Source organism: Ornithorhynchus anatinus, chromosome 11, assembly GCF_004115215.2.
Source record: "Ornithorhynchus anatinus isolate Pmale09 chromosome 11, mOrnAna1.pri.v4, whole genome shotgun sequence".
NCBI classification, from domain to species: domain Eukaryota; kingdom Metazoa; phylum Chordata; class Mammalia; order Monotremata; family Ornithorhynchidae; genus Ornithorhynchus; species Ornithorhynchus anatinus.
The window spans coordinates 21,781,587-21,807,627 of record NC_041738.1 but is presented as its reverse complement, the minus strand read 5'-3'; the positions used below and the strand labels follow the sequence as shown (position 1 = coordinate 21,807,627).

General features: G+C 44.6%; 1 protein-coding gene and 1 non-coding gene across 6 annotated transcripts in view; both read left to right on the top strand.

Annotated features, from left to right (window-relative positions):
• NTM (neurotrimin) overlaps positions 1–26,041 on the top strand; it is a 1,126,386-nt gene that overhangs the window by 924,474 nt on the left and 175,871 nt on the right. For all 5 annotated transcript variants that reach the window (XM_029075997.2, XM_029076001.2, XM_029076000.2 and 2 more), the window contains one exon: positions 19,687–19,812. In XM_029075997.2, coding sequence (XP_028931830.1) covers positions 19,687–19,812 — 126 coding nt within the window. The remainder of the gene's footprint in view (positions 1–19,686; positions 19,813–26,041) is intronic.
• LOC114815307 lies at positions 8,224–8,361 on the top strand. The gene has a single exon (XR_003763071.1). It is a non-coding gene; the product is annotated as a small nucleolar RNA SNORA7 (small nucleolar RNA).

The following is a 26,041-nucleotide window of genomic DNA, read 5'->3' as shown; positions in this document are numbered from 1 at the left end:
CAGAGGTGTCCAGATGTCCTTCAGTGGATTCAGTGGAAGGAGAAAATCTTCTCTGAACCGCACAAGGCAGCAGATGGGTTCCTGTCAAAACTCATAGGCATCCTGATGGGCTCCCCTCCTGCCTGCTGCGAGCTGATGAGGGAGAAAGAGAGTTATTGTCAAATTCCCAACTTGCCCTTTCTGAAAGAAAGTTCACTTGTAATATTTTTTTGATTCTGGTTGCTAATACAGTTTGTTCTCCGGAGGGCGCGAGACCCAGCTTCATGTGTAGCCTTAATTAGTTTCTGGATGATGACATCTCCATGGAGAATCAACCGGTAGCATCTCTCCAATCTCGGGGGAGATAAGGGAATCTAATAAAGACATTTGGTATTTCTAGGTGATGTGTTTGACAAGCTTTGTATTAACAAGAAGTCATGTAGGAAACCCCACCCCCCCACCAGCCACACATACAACTTGAACTATTCTTCTCCTTCTGTCCCGACCTCCGACGCATCACTCATCGATTAACACAGCTGTTCTTCTCACTGATGACTTGTGATGTAAGTCACACAAGGCTGGAAAACTAGTCTCTCTGCCTAAGGGGAAGAAGCTGCATTTGCTCGGTGTGCCTTCTCTTACCTTTAGGGGAGATTGAGCAGCAACCAGAACTCATGGAAAGGAATTTCCAGCAGCACAGGGATATTTCCTGAAATTTCCAGATAGCGATTGAATAGATGAGCAGCATTTTTGTAATTGCTAAGCTTCTCCCTAGGAAATAAGCTAGATCCTCTGGGAGCTGGAAATATGGAGTTGAGAGATGTTTGGCATCCATGTCAGGCAACACGGGCAGGTGGATAGGAGACTGGTGTGGAGCTCAGACTAGGTTATAGTCCTGACTCTGCCATGTACTTGCTGGGTGACTTTAGGTAATTCACTTAACCTCTCTGGGCCTCATCTTTAAAGTGGTGATTATAACCCTTACCTCTGACTGTCTCATGAAGATGGTTTTGAGAATAAAATGTCGTATGAAGCAGCATGGCTTAGTGGATAAAGCACAGGCCGGGGAGTTGTGGGTTCTAATCCCGGCTCTGCCACATCTGCTGGGTGACCTTGGGCAAGTCACTTCATTTCTCTATGCATCAGCTTCCTCATCTGTAAAATGGGGATTGAGAAAGTGAGCCCCATGTGGGTCAGGTACTCTGTCCAACCTGATTGACTCGTATCCACCATAGTGCTTAGTACAGTGCCTGGCACAGAGTAAGCGCTTAACAAATAACAGAATTACTTTTATTATTATTATTTAATTGATGTAAAAGCATTTTGGAAGAATAAACAATTCTACATCGGCCTTCTTTGCTGACCTGCTTCCCACTTATCTCTCCTCACTCCAGACCATAGGTCATTTTGCTGTCCAGATCATATTTCTAAAAATTATTCAGTCCCCATCTCCCCACTCCTCAAGAATCTCCAACTGTTGCCCATTCAGTTTCTCATCAAAGAGTAACTCCTTACCAACATCAGCTTTAAGGTATTGAATCATCTCATCTCCTCCTGTCTCACCTTGCTGAATTCCTACTACAACTCATTTCACATACTTTGCTCCTCCAACTCCAGTTCACTCACTGTACCTCGTACTCATCTGTTCCACCCCTGACCCCTTGCCCATATCCTCCTTCCTACCTGGAACTCCCTCCACCACCATATAATAATAACAATGATGGTACTTATTAAGCACTTACTATGTGCCAGGCACAGTACTAAGCACTGGGTGGATACATGCAAATCGGGTTGGACACAGTTCCTGCCCCACAGTCTCAATCCCTATTTTACAGATGAGTTAATTAAGGCACAGAGAAGTGAAATGACTTGCCCAAGACCACCCAGCAGTCAAGTGGCAGAGCCCGTATTAGAAGACTGTAAGCCCGTCAAACGGCAGGGACTGTCTTTATCTGTTGCTGACTTGTTCATTCCAAGCGCTTAGTACAGTGCTCTGCACATAGTAAGTGCTCAATAAATACTATTGAATGAATGAACCCATGACCTTCTGACTCCCAGGCCTGTGCTCTATCCACTACACCATGCTGCTTAGAACAGTGCTTCGCACATAGTAAGTGCTTAACAAATGTCATCATTATTATTTTATTCTTATTACCACCACCCTCCCTATCTTCAAAGCCTTATTAAAATCACACCTCCTCCAAGAGGTCTTCCCTGATTTAGCCTTCTTTTCCAGTACATTCTCTCCCTTCCGTGTCACCTATGTGGGAAACATGTCTACTGCTTCTGTTGTATTTTACTCTCCCAAGCACTTAGTTAGGTACTCTGCTCATAATAAGCACTCAAGAAATATCATTGATTATTAGGTCCCTTCAGTGGTTCCCTGAAGAGTTAGAGTCACTTTGAACTACAATCTGTTTATTGGCAAGTTCCTCCAAAAGGAGCAGTTAAGCTGCCACAATATCTTGCCCTCATCCACTGTCTAAGTGATTTAAACTAATTAGTCAGCAGCTTAGTGACAAGGAGGCAGAGCCGGGTAAGAGGGAGCTGGCACAGGAGCTTAGTGGGGCTAAAGAGGAGATTGCCCCCAGGTGAGCATCACCCCTCCTGAGGAGTCAGGTTGTGAGAAAGCTGCCCCAAGAAGAGCTAGGATGCAGTATGATGATATCCGTGGGAGTGGCAGCAGTGGGTGTCTAAGCTCAGCCTAGAGAAAATGAGTGTAGTGGGGCACTGGAGCTGGGGAACAGCAAAGACACAGCTCCAGGAAGGAGATTTTTACTTTTCAGAAACATTCTCTCTGACTCTGTCCCCCTATGACTTCACTGCATCTGAATTTGGCAGATCTGCTCAATCAGATTCTGTCTAAGGAGCTGATAATAATAATAATAATAATCATGGTATTTGTTAAGCGCTAACTTGGTGCTGAGCACTGTTCTAAGCACTGGGGTAGATACAGGGTAATCAGATTGTCCCAAGAGGGGGGGTCACATTTTTTAAACCCCATTTTTACAGATGAGGGAACTGAGGCAGAGAGAAGTGAAGTGACTTGCCCAAGGTTACACAGCAGACAAGTGGCGGAGCCGGGATTAGAACCCACGACCTCTGACTCCAAAGCCCGTGCTCTTTCCACTAAGCCATGCTGCAACTGATCAGAGGTCGTGGCTCATTAGTGTGTAGCAAATCAACCTTTTCAACCAGGTCGAAGATGATCAGCTACAGGAGCCCAGGGTTGCCCCTAATCCAAGCAAATACACCTTAGACAAAGCATGCCTGTATCATATACCCCTCCAAGTATGAGGAAAAGGGGCCAGATTCTTCATGAAATCACTGGAGGAAGCAGCGTGGCTCACTGGAAAAGAGCCCAGGCTTGGGAGGCAGAGATCATGGGTTCGATTCCCGGCTCTGCCACTTGTCAGCTGTGTAACTGTGGGCAAGTCACTTAACTTCTCTGTGCCTCAGTTCCCTCATCTGTAAAATGGGGATGAAGATTGTGAGCCTCACATGGGACAACCTGATTACCCTGTATCTACCCCAGCGCTTAGAACAGTGCTCTGCACATAGTAGGTGCTTAACAAATACCAACATCATCATTATTATTATTATTTTAGCCATGAGATCCTGTGAATACAGATACTGGAGGTTGGGGCAGGTCTGAAGCCTTCTAGATCAAAGGGACATAGGGAAAAGTGATTCACCTCTAGGCTTCTCCAAGTATGGGCTTAGATGTTTGGCTTTTTTGAGTTAGGGTGGTCTAAAAGGGCCTAAGCCAAGCCAGGCTTTTCCCTCTCCTCAAATCTATGCCACCTGCATTCTGAGGGTCTTGGAGACATCAGAGCCCCAAATGACCCCTCCATTGTCTTTGACTTTGGCTGAGAAGGAGGCTGTGATGGAGGAGTCCCAGGGAAGAAAACACGAGTCCATGAAGATTCTTGTAATTGGACACCAGCACAAGACCACATCCCTGAGTTGGCAGTGGCTCTAAGCAGGATCCCATTCATTCATTCATTCATTCATTCATTCATTCATTCAATAGTATTTATTGAGCGCTTACTATGTGCAGAGCACTGTACTAAGAGCTTGGAATGTACAAATCGGTAACAGATACAGACAGTCCCTGCCCTTTGACAGGCTTACAGTCTAATCAGGGGAGATGGACAGACAAGAACAGTAGCAATAAATAGAATCAAGGGGATGAACATCTCATTAAAACAATAGCAAATAAATAGAATCAAGGCAATGTACATTTCATTAACAAAATAAATAAATAGGGTAATGAAAAAAGAACCCTATACAGTTGAGCGGACGAGTACAGTGCTGAGGGGATGGGAAAGGAGGGGGGAGGAGCAGAGGGATATGGAGGAAAAGAGGGTTTAGCTGCGGAGAGGTGAAGGGAGGCGGTAGAGGGAGTAGAGGGAGAAGGGGAGCTTAGTCTGGGAAGGACTCTTGGAGGAGGTGAGCTGTAAAGTAGGGTTTTGAAGAGGGGAAGGGAATTAGTTTGGTGGAGGTGAGGAGGGAGGGCATTCCAAGACCGCATTCCAACTCCTCACCCTCATATCCCAGTTCTTCAGCGGTGTAGAATCTGTATCCTTCAGGGACTTCTGCCTTAAGACTTCCACAGCCACACCCATCACAAAAAACCAGTCCATGGGCTGGTATAACCTTTGGCCAGTTGTGACCCAGAAACTAAGCCATAAGCACTGCAAAGCCTGTGGGTATTAACCTGGTCGTTTCTTTTTCCAAGCAGTGCATAGACTAAAAAATCACTCAGGATCTCAAGACTTTTCCTCTCCATGCTCTTTACCCTGCTATCAGGGATGTCAGAAAGAAAGAAACCTTCCTCCTAGAGTGGGGAACAGGGAGAACCTTCAAATTCTCCCCACAGCTGCTGGTTGATTCGCCTAAGCCAAAGATGCAGTAGTTCAAATGTTACTGCATAACGCCCAGTGCTTTTAAGCAATTAAGGATTGCTTAAAGTGCAGATGACGCCACTGAGGCAGAGGATAATGTGAATCTGGCACTGATGACAGTTGGAAAATTGACACCCTACCGCCTTAGGGCACCTGTTGCTTTAGCAAGATGAGTCACCCATAGAGCTCCAATGGAAACTGCCCAGGACTCTGAGTTCCAACGTGCCCAGAGTAATGCCAAGCAGGGACAAAGCTAGTAGTCTCCCTATTGACCCTGCAAAAGGGAATCTCAACAACTATTAAGAATTTGCTTGTAGAGCAGCAAATTCTGGAAGGCTTTTTGTTCTTCTGTACATCCCAAGTGCCTAGACTAACATACCAAGTGCATCGCCAGATAATGATAGGAATATTATTGCAACTACAGCGATAAGCCCTCTCAGGATCAAACCTGGAGAGTTTCCAGTACTCTACCAGTCTCCGCTATGGGAGGGAGAATCAAGCAAAGATATACCCATTCTATTCCTAGCATCGGCAGTGGCTAGTGAGTGGTAAGCTATCTGCTACAAATCAAAACTTACCTGTGCTGAGCAGCAGTGGCATGAGAGAAAGTTGAGGGTGGAGACTCAAATTTACTGTGTGGAAGAAGGCAATGGTAAACCACTTCCATATTTTTACCAAGAAAACTCTATAGATACACTACCAAAATGATTGCAGATGGAGAGTGGGGCGTTCTGGGTGAGATGTGTCCATGGAGTCGGTATGGCTCAGAGATGACTCAACAGCATAAGACAACTGTTACTAATAGTTAATTATGGTACTTGTTAAGTGCTTACTATGTGCCAAGCACCATTCTAAGTGCTGGGGTAGATACAAGTTAATCAGGTTGGATGTGCTCCCTGTCCCACTTGGGGCTCACACTCTCAATCCCCATTTTACAAATGAAGTAACTGAGACACAGAGAAGTTCAGAGATTTGCTCAAGGTCAAATGGCAGGCATGGGGCAGAGCCAGGATTAGAACCCAGGTCCTTATGACTACCAGGACCATGCTGTACCCATTTAACCATGCTGCTTCTCCTCCTCCTCCTCCAACTGGTAGTACTGTTACTGCTACTGTGGCCACTCTGTTAAGGCATTTTAATTATTAAGATATCCTATATCCATGCTCGAAGAGTGCCAGTTATTTTAGATGCCTGGGGTGTTGGAGGGGGAGAGCGAAGGAAGGGAGAGTTCATTTTTTGGTCATGCACCCCTCTGACTGCACAACTGTCTGAACAGATCGCTAGCATCTCTGCGGTGTGCCCAGTGTATATGGAGCATAGCTGTTCTGAAAAGAGGTGTGGTGAAGAAGAAGAGGGAGGGAAATCCATATTCAGGGATTCTTTAAACGCGGTCATATGTTAAGCCAGGACTAGAGCCTGGAGTAAAATGCCAAGGCATAGACCTTCACTCAGCTCCTTTGAGAGCAGAAGGTTATACTCAAAGTAAAATATATCTATTTCCCTGTTTCTGCTCAGCAGAGTCCTAGATGAATGGGAAACAAGCCCAAGAGAAGAAGAGAAGGGTCACGGAATCGCCCCTCCACTGTTCTGCCCAGGAGGGTGTGATGCTTATGCTTTCCTGAATCTGAAGGGGAAAATTGGGCTGGAAATGCTTCACATTATACTCAACCACTCAGGACTGCAATACAGACCCATTAAAAGGTCTGGGGGATGGTAAATTTTTAGCCATTACAACACGTTTCCCCCAGCAACTTTCTCTTTAAAATAATCACTGCTCAATGTTCCATTAGAATCTCCAATTTGATTGATTTCCCAAACCATGGCCCTGAATACAAATGTTTCAGCTAGAGCTGGACTCATCTTGGGGCCAGGAGGCATTGGTTAGGGAGGGCATTTGACCTACCAAAACAAGGAGCCAGGGGAATTAACACAGAGGCTAAAGAGCAGTTGGTCTATACCAGGTGGAATTGTCTTACATAATTCTGGTGGAAATAATTCATGATAATTTTCTAATTGTGCCAGTGTTGGTGGTACTATAGAGTGGTTTAGATGAAATGCAGTTTGCATCAGTTTACCCAGGACCATGTTTGATTCACATTCCTTATCTGCTTCCTGTGTATTGTTATTAGGATTTCCCTAAACTGAATCAGATAGATGAGTTGTCCCAGGATTTTGTGTAGAATTGACTAGTAGATATCCTTAAGAACATCTTTCCTGGGACATCCCACCGACACCTCCAACTTAACATGTCCAGATCAGAAGTCCTCACCTTTGCACCCAAACCTGGTCATCCCTGTGACTTTATTATCACTATAGACAGCATCACCATCCTCCCTGTCTCACAAGCTCGTAAGGTTGGCATTATCCTCGTCTCCTCTCTCTCATCTCAACCCACATATTCAATCTGTCACCAAATTCTCAGTTCAACATTCATAGTATCACTGAAATCTGTCCTTTCTACTCCATCCAATCTGCTACTATGCTTATTCATTCAATCGAATTTATTGAGTGCTTATTGTGTGCAGAGCACTGTACCAAGTGCTTGGGAGAGTACGATAAAACTATAAATAGACACATTTCATTCTCACAGTGAAATTAGAGTCTTATCCAAGGACTTGTCCCATTCCACCTTGATTACTGCACTAGTCTCCCTAATAATAATAATTGTGGCATTTAGTATTGTTGTAGAGAAGCAGAGTGGCTCAGTGGAAAGAGCAATGGCTTGGGAGTCAGAGGTCATGGGTTCAAATCCAGGCTCTGCCACTTGTCAGCAGTGTGACAGTGGGCAAGTCACTTTTCTGTGACTCAGTTACATCATCTGTAAAATGGGGATTAAGACTGTTTGCCTCATGTGGGACAACCTGATTACCCTGTATCTATCCCAGAGCTTAGAACAGTGTTCTGCACATAGTAAGTGCTTAACAAATACCAACATTATTATTATTATTATTACAAGCAAGCCAGGTTGGACACAGTCCCTGTTCCATGTGGGGTTTACTGTCTCAATCACTGACCTCCTCAATGACCCCCCTGCCTCCTATCTCTCCCCACTCCAGTCCATGCTTTGCTCTGTGCCTGGATCAATTTTCTAAGAAAAATTCAGTCCGTATCTTCCCACTCCTCAAGAACCTCCAGTGGTTGCCCATCCACCTCCAAATCAAAAAAGAAACTCCTCACCGTTGACTTTAAAGCAATCAAACAGCTCGTCCCCTCCTACCTTCCTACTATAACCCAACCCACAGACTTCACTCTTCTAAAACCAACCTGCTCCATGTAGGTTGATCTTGTCTGTCTCACTGTTAATCTGTTTTTTAAATGGTATTTATAAGCTCTTACTCCCCTCTCACCATCCCGCCTGGAGAGTTTCCAATACTCTACTAGTCTCAGCTAAGGGAGGGAGAATCAAGCAGAGGCCTCCCCATTCCATTCCTAGCTTGGGCAGTGGCTAGTGAGTGGAAGGCAATCTGCTACAAGTCAAAACTCACCTGTACTGGGCAACAGCGGCATGGGAGAGAGTCGAGGGTTAAAACCCAAGTTTACTGCATAGAACAAGGCAATCGTAAATTGCTTCTGCATTTTTACAAAGAAAACTCTACGCTACCAAAACGATTGCAGATGGAGAATGGGGCGTTCTGGGAGAGATGTGTCCATAGAGTCACTATTGGTCGGAGATGACGTCAACACAAGACCATAAACACAGTGTGCTAGGCATTGTACTAAGCACAGGGATAGATACAAGAATATCAGATTGGACACCCTCCATGTCCTTCATGGGGCTCACAGTCTTCATCTTCATTTTGCAAATGAGGAAACTGAGGCCTAGAGAAGTTAAGTAACTTGCCCAAGGTCACCCAACAGACAAGCAGCAGAGCAGGAATTAGAACCCTTCTAACTCCCAGTCCTATAACCTTTCCTCTAGGCCAAACTGCTTATCTTCCCATGTTCTCCCTCTGGCCTGTAACTCCCTCCCATTTTGTATGTGACAGACCATCCCACTCTCCATCTTTGAAATCTTATTAAAATTGCATCTCCTCCAAGAGGCCTTCCCTATCTAAACACTTTTGCATTGCCTGTGCACTTGGATTTGTACCCTTTAAACACTTGATATTCACCCACCCTCTCCCCCATAGCACTTATGTAAGTATCCATAATTTATTTTAATGTCCGCCAGCCCGTCTAGACTGTAGGCTCTACAGGGAACATGTCTACCTCTTCTGGTGTACTCTCCCAAGTGCTCAGCTCATAGTAAGTGCCCAATAAATATTACTGATTGTTTGATGGATGACAGTAGTGGACTACAGCCTGCAATTTTGTACTCACCAGAAACTTTCATCATTTTCAATCCTGTGTACCTTCTGGTTCTTAGCTCTGCCAAGACTATTTCCTGAGCTCTACTGATTCCAGAGCACTGTGTTCAGGGCTGGATGGGCAATACCAAAAAGTGTAAAACCTGTATCCTGCCCTTGTGTAGTTTGCAATCTACAGAAGTAGACAATACACACGAAGGGGTGAATAAACCATGATTTAAAGAGAGAGAATGCATAAGACAACAATTACACATCTGTCCAGATATGGCTGAGAGAGGAAAAGCTACTAGAACACACATCTAGGATAAAGCGCACATCTGTGTTTGCAAAGTCCACATCTGGGTGGAAAGCACAAGCATAGGACAGAGAACACATACCTGGCATGGATACTCCACAGCTGTGCTAACAGTATTGACTGTAATCCCTTCTCCTGTCCCTCTGCGGAAATGGGATCCTGACCCTAATTGAGCTGGTTCAACGGCACCTCCCAATATAGGGAGCAAGCTGTATAAATTGAGCTTAGGTCATCGTGAAGGTGAGGGCTGAGGGGAAACCAGAGAGCTCAAGGAAAAGCGAGGTGGGGAAAGACCATCCCCATTTCTGTGCTGTCTTATTTGACAATCTTGCAAAGAAATTTCCAACTCTGCCACCCTGTGGTAGTCCCAACTCTCAGTCAGTCAGTCTATTAAGTATGAGACAATATCCTACACCTTCAATAAGGTGTCCTCTGGCTCTGTGTAAGCTCTCTATAGACAGCCAGTGGGTCATTTTTGAGAAGCAGCAAGGCCTAATGGAGAGAGCACAGGCCTGGAAGTCAGAAGGTCATGGTTTCTAATCCCAACTCTACCACTTAATAATAATAATAATAATGAATAATTATGGTATTTGTTAAGTGCTATGTGCTAAGGACTGTTCTAAGCACTGGGGTAGATAACAAGGTAAGGAGATTGTCCCACGTGGGGCTCACAGTCTTAATCCCCATTTTACAGATGAGGTCATTGAGGCCCAGAGAACTTAAGTGGCTTGCCCTAGGTCACATAGCAGACAAATCCTGGAGCTGGTATTAGAACCCACGATCTCTGACTCCCAAGTGCGGGCTCTTTCCACTAAGCCATGCTGCTTCTCTACCACTTCCCTGTGACCCTTATCTGTTGTGTGACCTTGGGGAAGTCACTTTGCGTCTCTGGGCCTCAGTTACCTCATCTATACACAGTAAGTGCTCAATAAATACAATTGAATGAATGAATTAATCTGTAAAATGGGGAGTGAGACTGTGAGCCCCACATGGGGTAGGGATTGTGTCCCAACTCTATTTGCTTGTATCCACCCCAGGGCTTAGTACAGTACCTGGCACAAAGTAAGCACTTAACAAATGCCATTATCATTATTTTTATTATTCAGTACTTCCCAATCAATCAGTGGTATGTACTGAGCAATTACTATTTGTGGAGTACTATACTAACAGCTTGGGAGAGTACAATACCACAGAGTTAGTAGACGTTCCCTGCCCAAAACGAACTTACAGTCACAAGGGTCTAGTACAGTGCTCCACACTAAGTGGGTGCTCAATACAGGCTACTACTTCTCCTACTACTAGTAGTATGTTTAGTCATTTCCCTCTCCAGGCTTGTTGCCCAATCTGCAAGCCAGGAGGACATACTTGTATGAACATGGGCCTCGGAGACAGAGGATCTGGATTTTTAATTCTAGCTCTGCCACTTCCTTGCTGAGTGACCTTGGACAAGTCACTTAGCTTTTCTGTGCCTCACTTACCTCATCTGTAAAATGGGGATTAAGATTGTAATCCCTAGGTGGGATAGAGACAGCGACCAATCTGATTATCTTGTATCTACCCCAGTGCATAGTATAGTGCCTGGCATATAATAAATGCTTAACAAATACCACTAAAAAAAAGTCACAACTTATCTCTGCTTCATTTTCCCCAACTGTAAAATGGGGATTCAGTACATGTTCTCTCTCCTAAGTGGTATGAAGGCCCCATGTGGGACTGGGACTGTGTCCACCCTATCTAATCTTATATGTACCCCAGTGCTTAGGAGAGTGCTTGGCACACAGTAAGCACTTAACAAATGCCACACTTATGATTATTAAAGGAACAGAAACATCTCCTTGTTAACCTTGGAAGCAGAAACCTCATTTCTGGCTCAAGGGGCTTATTGCTGGCCAAGCCTGACTGCTCAAAGAGCGACATTCCTGGGAATGGGAATACTCCTGGAAGTTTTGGGGTCCAACAACCAACAATCTCCTTCCCTTTTCAACTGGAGCAAAAGCAATGATCAACCACTATCCCTGATTATTTGCGGAGTACCCAAGTTTCACTGAGTTTCTGATGAGTTTTGTTCATAGTTCAAAAGCACCAAACACTTACTATGTGACAAAACACTGGGACACATACAATCTAATCAGATCAGACACAGTCCCTGTCTGTGGAGCACACAGTGTAAGAGGTAGAAAGTGTGGATTCATTCATTCAATAGTATTTATTGAGCGCTTACTATGTGTGGGGCACTGTACTAAGCGCTTGGAATGTACAAATCAGTAACAGATAGAGACAGTCCCTGCCCTTTGACAGGCTTACAATCTAATTGGGGAGACAGACAGACAAGAACAATAGCAAAAATAGAATCTAGGGGATGAACATCTCATTAAAACAATAGCAAATAAATAGAATCAAGGCGATGTACATTTCATTAACAAAATAAATAGGGTAATGAAAATATATACAGTTGAGCAGATGAGTACAGTGCTGAGGGGATGGGAAGGGAGAGGGGGAGGAGCAGAGGGAAATGGGGGGAAAAGAGGGTTTTGCTGTGGAGAGGTGAAGGGGGCGGAAGAGGGAGTAGAGGGAGAAGGGGAGCTCAGTCTGGGAAGGCCTCTGGATCACTTCTTCCCACTGTATAGATGAGGTAACTGAGTCCAGAGAGGCTAAGTATGCTGCCCAAGCTCAGAGAACAGACCAGTGACAGAGATAGGATTAGAACTTGGGTCTCCTAACTTCCAGACAGATGTTATTTCCACTTGCTCCCACCGGCCACCTCAAGGAAAGGTCTGAATGGGCCTCAGCCTGACCTGGGGGCTTCAGTCTGGGAATCAGGCTAGCAGAGGAGGTGTAGTAGGCTTGGTCTGGGATGGCAATAACTGTGCCTCCACTTGATCTGCTCTTCCTTGGACCGTGGGGGTGCCTCTCTGCAAGCCCTGCAGACATTTAGAGATGTTCCACTAGACATTCATGGTGTCTCTGGCTGGTAACATGATTCCCTGGATGCCTGTTGGTGCTTGGATAGGATAACATACACATGTGACCCAATGTCAATATAGAAAATGAGCCCACACCCAGACTTTCTCCCTTACACACAAATGGTTTATTCATACTACTTTGTTGTCATCCTCTGGGCACCAGGAGCTTCTTTAAGGTTGGGGATTAGGTCTACTTCAATGTAAGCATTTAGTACAGTGCTCATCGCCTAATAAGTGCACAATAAATGCCACTGATTAATTGCTTCACTGTTCCAGGCCTGGCAATCTCTGCTGCCTTGGCCTAGGCATGGGTGGAACCTCTTTTAATGCTCAAGAGCAACTGAAAGAAAAGTGAACAATTATCCTGGCTATCTGATTAGGATGGACAGCTATATTTAACAATTCACACTCAAACAATCCTTTTTTTCTGCACATAAACACTATTAGGAACTATCCAGAGAACTGGCTCAACACTCCCCTTTCTTTTGAGGTGTAGACACAGAAAAAGCAATCGTGGGAGTCCTGTTGATTCATACAGGTAGCTCCACCTACTTAGAAGGCATTAGTAAAGATTCTCAGTTAAAATTTTGTTTGCCTAAGGATAATAATAATAATAATAATGTTGGTATTTGTTAAGCGCTTACTATGTGCCGAGCACTGTTCTAAGCGCTGAGGTAGACACAGGGGAATCCGGTTGTCCCACGTGGGGCTCACATTCTTAATCCCCATTTTACAGATGAGGTAACTGAGGCACCGAGAAGTTAAGTGACTTGCCCAAAGTCACACAGCTGACAAGTGGCTGAACGGGATTCGAACCCATGACCTCTGACTCCAAAGCCCGTGCTCTTTCCACTGAGCCACGCTGATAGGTCATTGCCTCCCCTCCCTCCTCCCCGAACTGCGATAATGGTTGCCTGCCAATCCCAACTTTTCCATTTGAGTGTTGAGACAAAAGTGGGGCAGGGAGTTTAGGAGTGATGAGACCTGGGGAGGGATGGGCTTCACAGGGAGAACAAGCCAGAGAGCCACCGCTGTGCATCAATTCAGTGTCGATTGGAAACTCTCAGGATTTATAGAGAGCTGAGGTGAGCTCGACCTCTGTGGAGTCGACACCTATGTCCTGGGACTTTTCAAAGCAAAATAGAGCTTGAACCCAGAGAAGGGCTTACTCAAAAAAAGATATAACTCAGTAGGCCCACCTTTTCCAAAGTAGAAGCACTCAATAAATACTACTGATTGATTGTAAATACTTTTTTTGTCTCCCTCATCCATTAGATTGTAAGTGCCTTGAGGACAGGGAATATGAGCCTCGTTCCTGTGATTATAATAATAATAATGATGGCATTTGTTAAGCGCTTACCATGTGCAAAGCACTGTTCTAAGTGCTGGGGAGGTTACAAGGTGATCAGGTTGTCCCACATGGAGCTCACAGTCTTAATGCCCATTTTACAGATGAGGTAACTGAGGCACAGAGAAGTTAAGTGACTTGCCCTAAGTCACACCACTGACAAGTGGCGGAGCCAGGATTTGAACCTATGACCTCTAACGCCCCAACCCATGCTCTTTCCACTGAGCCATGCTGCTTCTCTACTAAACCAAGTCCTCAGTACAGTACATTGTGCTCCATAGATACCAGTGATTTCTAGCACCTTAGTTGCCAAGACATTCATCCAGTCAGACTGTGCTGCTTGGATTGGCCTCACTTCTGCTCCTCTCTTTCTCCTTCCCCCTCTTCTCCTCCTCTTCCTCCTCCTCCCCTTCTTTCTCCTCCTCTGTGAGAAAAATGAATGGGAGAAGTCCTCAAGCATCCAGGGAAACTCCTCTGGGAAGCACAAATCTGCAAGTGTCAGCCGCAGATGTACCTGGTTCTGTCCGTTTATGGACTTTTGCGTCCCTACTGGAACTCCCTGCGCTTAATAAAGTGTTTTAATTTAGATTTAATAGGATATCTAGTGTGTGCTAAAATGGCAAATTGATATTTATTGATAACATATTTATTAAGGCTTAACACTTGGGAAGGAGAATCCAATTGTAGTTAGGAGCCTGGAAGCCTGTTTTAATAATTCCCTTATTTAATTATTTCCACATTTAATTAGCATGCAATAATGGTCGGATTAAACACTAATACCATATATTTCATCTCAGCTAGATCCCATTCATTGGCTAAAACTTTTTGCCTATTAAGTCTCAGAGTTAGTCAGCCCCAGGAGAGTCAGAGAGTACTGGACAGAGAAAGAGAGAGAGAGAGAGAGAGAGAGAAAGAGAGAGAGAGAGAGGGAAAGACAGGGAAATTGCCTTGTAAGACTTTAAAATAACTGCGGCATTTGTTAAGCATTTACTGTGTGCCAAATACTGTGAAAGATAATCAGGTTGGACATAGTCCCTGTCCCACATAGGGCTCATAGTCTAAACTGAAGGGAGAAGGATTGAATCCTCATTTTGTAGAGGTGGTAACTGAGGCACAGAGAAGGTAAGTGGCTTGCCCATGGTCACAGAGCAAAAGTGGTGGAGTTGGGCTTAGAACCCAGGTCCTCTGACTCCCAGGCTCATGCTCTTTCCACTAACTCCACTGCTTCCCTATTAAATCCTCATTTTGCATATGAGGAAAGTGAGGTTTGGAGAAGTTAAGTGACTTCTTGCCCAACATCATGCAGCAGGCAAGTGGCGAAACTGGAAATAGAACCCAAGTCCTCTGATTCCTAGGCCCGTGCTTTTTACACTTAGGCCTGCTATTGAGTAATTACATTTATTCAGCATTTACTATATGCCAAACTCTATGATAAATGCTGGGGTAGATGTGAGATAATCAGATCAGATTCAGTTCATCTCATTTCCATTTTATAGATGAAAAAACTGAGGCCCAGAGAAGCTACCAGAATGGCCCAAAGTCACAGAGCCAGCCAGTGGCAGAACTGGGACTGAAACTCAGATCTCCTGACTCCCAGTTCTGTGTTTTTTCATTAGCACCTGGATGTGATCCTGCAACTGATATGGTGGCCAAAAGCGGTTCATCAGTTGGATACCCTCTCTGGGTGCCATACTGCACTCATTGCTGGGGGGGAGTTACAAAAAAGAGTGAGATGTGGGCCTTGTCTTTAGGGAGCTTCCTAACATCACTGCCCAGAGAAGAATGGTAGATGGTGAGTAAGTCTCTCAGCAATGTGTAACTACTTTCCAGGCTGGTAGCACCATCTAGAAGGGAGTGAGACCATTACAACCCTGGAAAAGGCAGGTTTGGCATAGAGACCCATGAGGTGAATAGGATGTTTTTGTCTAGAGTGGATTTTAGGCAGAAAATTCAACTGGAAAGTGAACAGTGGTAGTAAAAGTAGCCACAGAAGCATCAGTAAGTAATCGTCATACTAGTAGTAATAGCAGCAACAGCACTCACCTGATGAGTGTGAGCTCGCGTGGAACAACCCGATAGCCTGAGGAGCAGCGTGGTTCAGCAGAAAGAGCAAGGGCTCAGGAGTCACAGGTCGTGGGTTCTAATCCCGACTCTGCCGCTTGTCAGCTGTGTGACTTTGGGCAAGTCACTTAACTTCTCTGTGCCTCAGTAACCGCACCTGTAAAATGGGTGTTATGACTGTGAGCCCCACGTGGGACAACCTGATTATCTTGTATCTACCCCAGCACTTAGAACAGTGCTCGGCACATAGTAAGTGCTTAACAAATGCCATCATCATCATCATCGTCATGTGGTGCATTATACTCATCTTGGAAAGTACACAATAAAGAAGGGACATATTCCCTGCCTTCACAAAGCTAATACTCCAAAGGAGGGACACAGACTATTATTTTTAATGTTTTTGTTAAGTGCTTACTATGTCCCTGGCACTGTTCTAAGCACTGGGGTAGATAGAAAGTAATCCGATTGAACACAGTCCATGTATCACATGGGGCCCACAATCCAAATACATTTTACAAATGAGGAAACTGAAGCCCAAAGATTTTAAGTGACTTGCCAAGGTCACGTAGCAGACAAGTGGATTAGAACCTAGGTCCTTCTGACCCCCAGGCCTGTGCTCTATAACCTAGGTCATACTGCTTCTCTTAAAAATATCGGATGCACCAGTTAGGAAAAAGATGCTTTTCTCAATGTCTGTGCCTCTGAATAGCCATTATCAAATGAGGCATTGCTCCTGCAAGCCACTTTGAAGTAGGAGCAATGGCATTAAGTGAAATGGAGTTGAGCAGGGTACTAAGTACTGAGGGAACTACAAAATAAACTAGTTCAGGCACAGTGACTGTCTGCGAAGGGGCTCCAATATAGATGAGGAAAGGCAGACACATAGGAAAAAGAAATACAATGCAGACAAGACCCAGACAGTGGGAGCACTTTAAATGAAGAATCAATGACAAGAGGAGTAGAAAGGACCATGAACAAATAAGCAATCCTTGGTGAGGACCACTCTGATGATCTTCCCGCTTCTAGCATAGTCCTTGGAAGAAAACAGACCCCATCTCCCCTCCGTTCCAGTCTTTTCAAAGGCTTGGAGGCTGCAGGCTCCCAGACTTCCTGACCTCTGAGTCTCTCAGTGGGAAGGGCCCTGGAATCCTTCAACGACTGGCAAACAGTCTTTGAAAATGGTTGCATCCCTGGCTGCCCTCTGCAGAGCCCAGAGCACAGGGTAGCGTCGTGGTTCTTTTAACTAAGACCAATGCTAGTTCCATCCTGACATGGTCTGGCCCCTCCCAGCCTGATGTCTACTGCATCACTTAGACACATTTCTGTAGCATCTCCACTGGGGCCAGTAAGGCCTCTGAGCACTGGTGCCAGAGGCAACCTTCGAAGGAGACCAAACTTGCCATAGACCAGGCCCAAGCAGACAGGCTCTTTTGCAGGAGAAAACAAGAGGAAAATTTTGGACTATTAGTCTAAGTTCAGCTCATGATTGTTTCATTTAAAGTCATTATTCTTCATACAGTTCCTGGCTCAACCGGCTCCTATTTTACTCTAGTATTGTCCAGAGTTCTCTAGTCTATGATTAGCAGATTAGCTATCATGTAAAAGCTGGGGAAATTAACTCTGGGCAAGAACTACCAAAGGCAGAGTAATTCATTACTCACCTTGATTTCCACTTAAAAGGTACTTTAAGCACACTTCCAGCCCTAAACCATAAATCACCCTGTGTTGGCCAAGTCCATCATTTTTTATTTTATTGCACGGCATTGGTGTGACATAATCCCTTCCAGAGCATCTCCAAGTGCTCTAAGGATCAATAAATTACTTACCTGCTTGTTGGAGGGACCATGTACAAGGCCAGTCCCAGCGTTCTACAATCAGGCAGTCCCCTGTAAAGTCAGCCAGAATGTGCATTCACCCAAATCACCAGGATGGGTGGGAGCAGGGAGATGGATCTGGGGAAATGGGTCTCAGAGGAGATGGAGATTGCATTGGGTGGAACTTTGGAGCAGAGGTCTTTGAGTGGGAGCTTCCTCCCCTCCAGCCCACAATATAATATATTGCTATACCGTAATCTCCCAAGCGTTTAGTACAGTGCACAGTAAATGGTCAATAAATATGACTGACTGATTGACTAACCGAGCCCACCCCATCCCACCTCAGCCCATCCCCATCCCTCTCCTCCACATGCTTACTCTTGCCCACAACCTACCTCTGGCCTGGAATGCCCTCCTTCCTCATATCAGATAGATAATTGCTCTCCCCCACTACAAAACCTCTTTGAAGGCACATCTCCTCCAAGAAGCCTTCCCTGACTAAGCTCTCCTCTCCTCTTCTCCCACTACCTTCTGCCTCGCTTGATGTGCTCCTTTCATTCATCCTCCCTCCCACCCCCACAACACATATGTATATATAAAAAATCTGTAATTTATTTATTCATTTATTAATATTCATGTCTGTCTCACCCTCTAGACTGTGAACTCATTGTGGGAAGGGAATGTGTCTGTTTGTTGTTGTATTGGACTCTCCCAAAAGCTTAAACACAGTGCTTTGCAGACTGTGTTAAATAAATATGATTGAATGAATGCATGAATGAATGCTTAGCTAAACCAGATTATGAGTTGGAAAAGAAAGAAACAAAAACTGAGTAGTTATTAGGGGAGAGGTGGTTCATGGTGCCATCTTTCAGTAAAGTAAAATGTCAAATTCCTGGGTGGTGGACACATCAGAGGCAGGCATGTCAGAAGAATCCCAATTACCAGAGGGGCCTGAAAATGGGAATGGAGTTGAGAGAACAAAATATATATTCAGGGTGCAACCATCCAGGCTATGTGAGGGGAGGAGATAGGCTTAACTGGGTCCCAGCCCCAATCCTTTCTAAGAGACAGAATTGAGCATTCAGCTCCTCTGCCAAGAAACCCCAGCACAGCTGCCCAGTGCCACTTTACAGACAGAGCTCATCCAGCTAATTAAAGCAGAATGACCTGACTCCGGGAAGAGATCATTAGTAGTGGGGAAGCTGGTGGTTTCTGGGTAGATGCAACACTGATTCCTAGGACAGTCCAGTATTGATGGCCAGGATCTTCACACCATCAGCAGAGTGGACTGCTGGGGGTCGTGGTTGGGTGTCAACACTGAAAGAAAGAGGAGGATGGGACTGAGTTATGGCTTAGGAGAGAAGCAGTTTGTCGAGTGGTTATGGTGTATGTATCTCAGACCAGACTGGGTGAATGTGAGTTAAAGGAGAGAATAATAGAATGCACTGAAAGCAGTGTGGCCTGGTCAGCTAGAGCTCAGGCCTGGGAATCAGAAGGACTTTAGGCAAGTCATTTCACTCCTCTGTGCCTCAGTTACCTCATCTGTAAAATGGGGGTAAAGATAGTGAAAATGTGGGACAGAGACTGTGATCAACCCTATTACACTGTATCTACCCCAGCACTTAGTACAGTTCCTGGCACATAGTAAGTACTTAACAGATATGACAATTATTATTATTATGGTTAGCGATGTTCTGTCAATATCTAACCATAGAAGGTGTCACCCCTACACCCATCCCCCTCAGATACATTAACTCAGGGTCTGTTTCAGCTGCTCTGCTTCCCAAATGAATCAGTTGATACTCCCCCGACCCCCACATTAAATCTATGAGCCCCATGTGGGACAGGGACAGTGTAAGACTTGATTTTCTCCTATCTACTCAGTGCTCAGTTCAGTGGTTGGCATATAGTAAGTGCTTAACAAATACTACCACTATCATTGTTTCTAGAGAGCTTTCCTACAGTTACTAATGAATCATCCACTTGCCCTTCCTCTCATTTTGTCTGTACAGTACCTCCGAAAATTATAGAGATCTCTTCAGATGTTTCCATCAACGAAGGCAGCAATATCAGCCTCACCTGCATAGCTACAGGAAGACCTGAGCCTGCAGTAACCTGGCGACACATCTCACCCAAAGGTAAAGGAATCACATGCTGGGTGGAGGTGGGAGGAGAGAGGGAGAAAGTGTTAAGGGTGGGGGAGAGTTCGAGAGGAGGAATGTATCTTGTAGATGGGGCTTAAAAGGGAAGGAGAGAAGTTAACAGAAGCAGTTAGTTTGTAATGATACTCCAGCCTCTGACCAAATCTAGGCTTGTTTAAAAGATAGCTCACTTCATCTGCTTATCCTGTGAGTCTAAAAGAAACCATGCAGCTAACTTAAAAGAAATCACAACAAGAATTTAGAAGAAACCAATAAGTTCTATTTCTCTTTTGGATTCCTTTCATGCTAGGATCTCATGAAGATTTTTTGTCTGGGTGAATTGTGAAAACCCCAGCTGCAGGATGACAATTGTGTTTTTGGTATCTAGCGGTGTGGAGAGCAGGTTTGTGGGGGATGTGACCGAGAGAGAGAAGTATTATTAGGCAGGGGCAGAAGCAGTTCGGTTCCTGGGGGCTGATGGAAACAGTGGAGGGTCACATAGATGTCTGGGTTGGTTTAATTCCGTCAGTGCTGGAGCTTCAGAGTCTGAGATTTCTCTTTCCTATTCCTTCTGGTGTTGATTTCAGTGACATTTTGGTGGCACATTAGATATTGAGATGGCTGGCTTGATATCTGTCTTCTTAGGAGTCTAAAGTGTAATTGAAATGCATTGGGCAAATGTCATATGTCAATCATGATTGGGGTGGCATTTTCTGATCCATTGGTCTAATGGAAATGAGAACTAACCACTGACATATCATGACCCGGGGGGAAAAAAGTGTGTGAAAGAATCCCACCTGCTACTTAAAGGTCTGAGTATTTATGAACTCATTTTCAATCCAACAAGTCAAGGTTGCTTTTATGTCAGTGGTAGCCAGTGTAAAGTAGCCATTGTAAAGCAGTAGTAAGTTTACGGCATTGGTTTCAAATGTATAGGTCATAATAAGCCTATGAACATATGTGACTGGCAGTTATGCACCCCTGAAACCTTCATGAATATTTTGGTCGGGGTTATTTGGATAATTTGCTAATGTAGCTCTGACCTAAATGAGGTCTTAGCCTTTGAATGGTTGAATGATCAACATTGAGTTATTTAAGGATTTACAAAATTAAGTCCATGTACCAGAGGACATGACTTTGTTTTCATGGGGTTTTGTTTATGTTTTGTAATCTAGAACCTCAACCAATAATAATGATAATCATGGTTTTAGTTAAGCACTAAACTATGCACCAGACACTGTACTAAGCACTAGGGTGGTTACAATCAGATCAGGTTGGACATGGTCTGGTCCCACGTGGAGCTCCCAATCTCAATCCCCATTTTACAGATGAGGTACTTGAGGCCCAGAGAAGTGAAGTGACTTTCCCAAGGTCACACGAAGAAAGATTCTGAGTACCAGATAATATGATGCATCTCAAATGAGCTACTGATCCTACATCAAGAGATTTTCAGATCTGAAGCCCCTAGATGATTGGCTTGGAACTCTTCTACTTTGGTTTGTGGTTTTTTAAAAAAAGACATTAGGTGGATTCCAGAGGCTACATTTTCTTTAAGACTAACTAGGTCTTTGCCCACCAAGGGTAGACATGAAACTCAATTTTTTTTTCCAACGAAGATTTTGAGTATCCACTCTGAATATTCTAAATGTAGGACCCAATGGCTGGGCATCAGCCTGCCTTTTGACATTCTAATCACTTATATCCTCATGGCCAGTCTCTGCAGCCCCCATCGCAAGGGACTTGGATGGATGGGAAATGCATGCTTCAAACTGTGGCTTGTGTTGCATTTCATGTAATTCAGATCCAGGTGCAATTTTTCTCAAATTCATTGGGATTCTGCATCTTAGTCATGGTTTCTAAGCCAAAGAGTGAGCAATTTGTGAAAAAAGCATGGAAAATTCACTTATGTAATGGCAAATGTACTGAACCAGCAATTTGCTGTAACTTTTTAAGAGTAAATTTCTGGAATCTGAAGATTTCTAGAATAATTAAAATGAACAGTAAAGTTAAGCAATAACCTGATTTTTACATCCTGAGTGTCCCTTAGTACTCGACTTTTATCACGTTTTGTGCAGGCTTGGCAAGCTTATTTGACCATCATTAGCCCTGAAACTGTAATGCAAATCATGGCGTCCCTAAATCCTTTTTTCCAAAGCCTCTAGTCATACCAATTCATCACTGTTTTGCCAGTCCTGGAGTCTTTCAGGATGCCAATCCTGGTGATTCATGAGGAAAATATGCATTTTTAAATGGTTTTATTTAATTGCATCAAAGATACTGTGAAGGGTGGAGTTGTTTGATAGCCATGGTTGTCAATGGCGAAAAGAAATTTGCTCTCTCTTGCAGCCAGCTGTCACCAAATTAATCATTTTGATATTATACTGCCGCATTCCCAATACCTCCCCCAATCATCATCTTCATCCCTGCCAGAACTTAAAAAAAAAAAAGTCCTGGGGCTTTGGGGAGACACATTTACCACATTTATGAGAAGCAGCGTGGCTTAATGGAAAGATCCCGGGCTTGGGAGCCAGAGGATGTGGTTTCCAATCCCGGCTCTGCCAGTTGTCTGCTGTGTGACTTTGGGCAAGCCACTTAACTTCTCTGTGCCTCAGTTCCCTCATCTGTAAAATGGGGATGAAGACTGTGAGTCCCACGTGGGACAACCTGATTACCTTGTGTCTACCCCAGCACTTAGAACAGTGCTTGGAACATAGTAAGCACTTAACAAATACCATAATCATCATCACCTACTCCCTATCTTCCCCACCATATTAGTCATCCATGCCTCCAGTCCTTTGAATCCTGAACCTGACAATCCTCCTTTTTCATTCAACTTTGTTGCCCCATCCTGGTCTTTGTTCATCACTGCCTCACTAATCCCATCTAATCTCTCACTGTCCAGGCTCTAAATCAGAACAGCAGTGGGAGGGATTAGTTTCCGTTCCTACCTTGCTGGCCCTGTTTCCACCACTGTTTTGGGTGTCTGGAGGGCGTCTGACAAGGGCAGGACTGACATATCAAGGATGGGTCAGGGGAGGACAGGGGACGTGTCCTCTATTGCACTGTAATTTCCCAAGGACTAATTCTGTGCTCTGCATACAGTAAGTGCTCAATAAATACCACTGCTAGACTAAAGGCAGGACATTGAAAGAAAAGACAGTCTGTCTTGGGATTTGGGCACTGAGACAGGACTGGGTGGATTTTCCCAAGCTGTGGAGATGGGAAGCCAGTTTAAAAACAGGCCGCTTTTTAAAAAAAAATTGGTTAAGGTGGAGAAGGGCTGAATGAGTCTCACTGAAGGACCTGGGAGAACAAAATGAAGATAGAGATATTAAAGAAAAATTGTCTACCTGGCAACAGCTGAGTGCAACTGGGATATTCTCAGCTGCACCTCAGAGCTATGGCTCACAGCTAATGTTAACAACTAAATCCATCAGTCCCCTCTACTTCCTTGATGACATTGTGGAGGGCTGGAGGATGATCCGAGTCCTGAATGCCAGGAGCTTAGGAGGTATGAGCATTCAGGGCCTCGGAAACTTGGATCTCCATTCAACTCGGGGCCCTTCTGATGTATCTACAGCACCAGCAAACCGAAGAGTGACCTTAGAAGCTGTTTAGGTGCTTGACCCCTTGTAAGTCTGAAACAGAATTGGAACACGTTTGCTGTAGATAGAAAAGGGAGACACTGGGGTGGAAGTGTCCCAGTCCCATCCCTGAAATAGAGGGCTTTCTGGGGAGCCTGATGGATGTGTTACTGTCCATCGAAATGAAGTGAGTTATGTACTGCAGCCCAGAACACCACATGAGCACAAATCACAATTTGCTCAGCCCTGTAGTCAAAAATCTAATAATGTGAGATCAAGGTTACTACCAGAATGTATGACATCATCAAACAGCATTTATAGTAAGATAGGACTGCCCAACCCTGCCTTTCCTCTGCCTGGCCTTCTGCCTTTTTCTTCCTTATGTTTTCTCTTTTGCCTCCCCTTTGATGTGTTTTTTCTCTCTCTCCACCTTTTACCTGTATTCGTGCATCACTCTAATTTACACTTCCTTTCTCATTGTCTTCCCCTATTATGTTATTTTGTTTCACATCATTTATTTCTTTCATTGTTATTCAATTCATATTCTGTCTCTCTTTCTCTTTCTCCCACTCCCTCTCTCCCTCCTTTCCTCCCTTCTTCTTTCTTTCCTCCTCTTTCTCTTTCTTTGTCTCTTTTTCCATCTTCATCTCTCCCTCCCTTATACCTCTCCTTCATCTTTCAATGTTGTTGAGTTTTAGAGAGTTTTTTTCCCTTTTACTACAAGCCAGCAGATTTATTTCCCCAGGGGACATTTACCTGAGCTTGGACCAGATGTTTCTATTTTACTGAGGTTTTAGCTGCTATGGAAACAGAAGATGTATCTAGGGGAGAGGAGTAGGATAATCAGTCTCCACCTGTGGATTTGAGTAATTTAGATGAACAGCTTTTTGCAGATCCCTTGTCCAGATTCGATATCCCATATTCAAACTGAGGAATGATGCTGAGTAATAACTAATCACCTCTGAACTCTTCACGGCTTCATTTTTTCCTAGCTGCCGATTATTTGGAGATAAGAGGTATCGTTGGGTGGCTGCCAAATGTGAACAGAGGCTGGGGTCCTGAAGCTGACTGGCGTTTATCTCTCCCTATTAACTCTTTCCAAAGGACAGCTTATTTCAAATGGACTAGGGACACATTAGAGTTCCTAAAAGAAAAAGGCATGGGGCCTCTCAGCAAAGTCTCTAAGGATTAGTTGGATTCCAAAAACCATATGCCCCCTACACACGTAGCCATGGAAATTTGTATTTCTAACATAGCTCCATGGAGACCAGCCCTGACACAGCCATTCATTCCCTGAATCAAGAACTGATTGCAACATCATTATCATCATCATCAATGCAATCATCATGATCAGAACACAAATATCAGCATTCCTGGGTCAGAGCCAATGGTCACGATGGCCGCATAGTCTGTCTCCAACAGGATGCTTGGAGGATAAAAGTGATTCTTTTTTTTAATGGTATTTAAGTATTTATCTTGTGGCAGGCACTGTAGTAAGCCCTGGCATTTATACAAGAGAAGCAGGTTGGACAAGTTCTATGTCCCACATGGGGCCCACAGTTTGAATCCCCATTTTACAGATGAGGTAACTGAAGCACAGATACATTAAATGACTGTCCAAGAACACCCAGCAGATAAGTGGCAGAGGCAGGATTGGCCACAGATCCTTCTGACTCCCAGGCCTGTTCATTCATTCAATAGTATTTATTGAGCGCTTACTATGTGCAGAGCACTGTACTAAGCGCTTGGGATGAACAAGTCGGCAACAGATAGAGACAGTCCCTGCCGTTCAATAGTATTTATTGAGCGCTTACTATGTGCAGAGCACTGTACTAAGCGCTTGGGATGAAACGCTTAGTCAAACGGCAGGGACTGTCTCTATCTGTTGCCGACTTGTTCATCCCAAGCGCTTAGTACAGTGCTCTGCACATAGTAAGCGCTCAATAAATACTATTGAATAATCGGGGGAAACAGACAGACAAGAAAAACAATGGCAATAAATAGAGTCAAAGGGGAAGAACATCTCGTAAAAACAATGGCAACTAAATAGAATCAAGGCAATGTACATTTCATTAACAAAATAAATAGGGTAATGAAAATATATACAGTTGAGCAGACCAATACAGTGCTGAGGGGATGGGAAGGGAGAGGGGGAGGAGCAGAGGGAAATGGGGGGAAAAGAGGGTTAAGCTGCGGAGAGGTGAAGGGGGGGTGGTAGAGGGAGTAGAGGGAGAAGAGGAGCTCAGTCTGGGAAGGCATCTTGGAGGAGGTGAGTTTTAAGTAGGGTTTTGAAGAGGGGAAGAGAATCAGTTTGGCGGAGGTGAGGAGGGAGGGCGTTCCAGGACCGCGGGAGGATGTGGCCCAGGGGTCGATGGCGGGATAGGCGAGACCGAGGGACGGTGAGGAGGTGGGCGGCAGAGGAGCGGAGCGTGCGGGGTGGGCAGTAGAAAGAGAGAAGGGAGGAGAGGTAGGAAGGGGCAAGGTGATGTAGAGCCTTGAAGCCTAGAGTGAGGAGTTTTTGTTTGGAGCAGAGGTTGCTAGGCAACCACTGGAGTTGTTTAAGAAGGGGAGTGACATGCCCAGATCGTTTCTTTCCACTAGGCCACACTTGTTCGCTTTTATTTTCCAGGCTCAAGAATAGG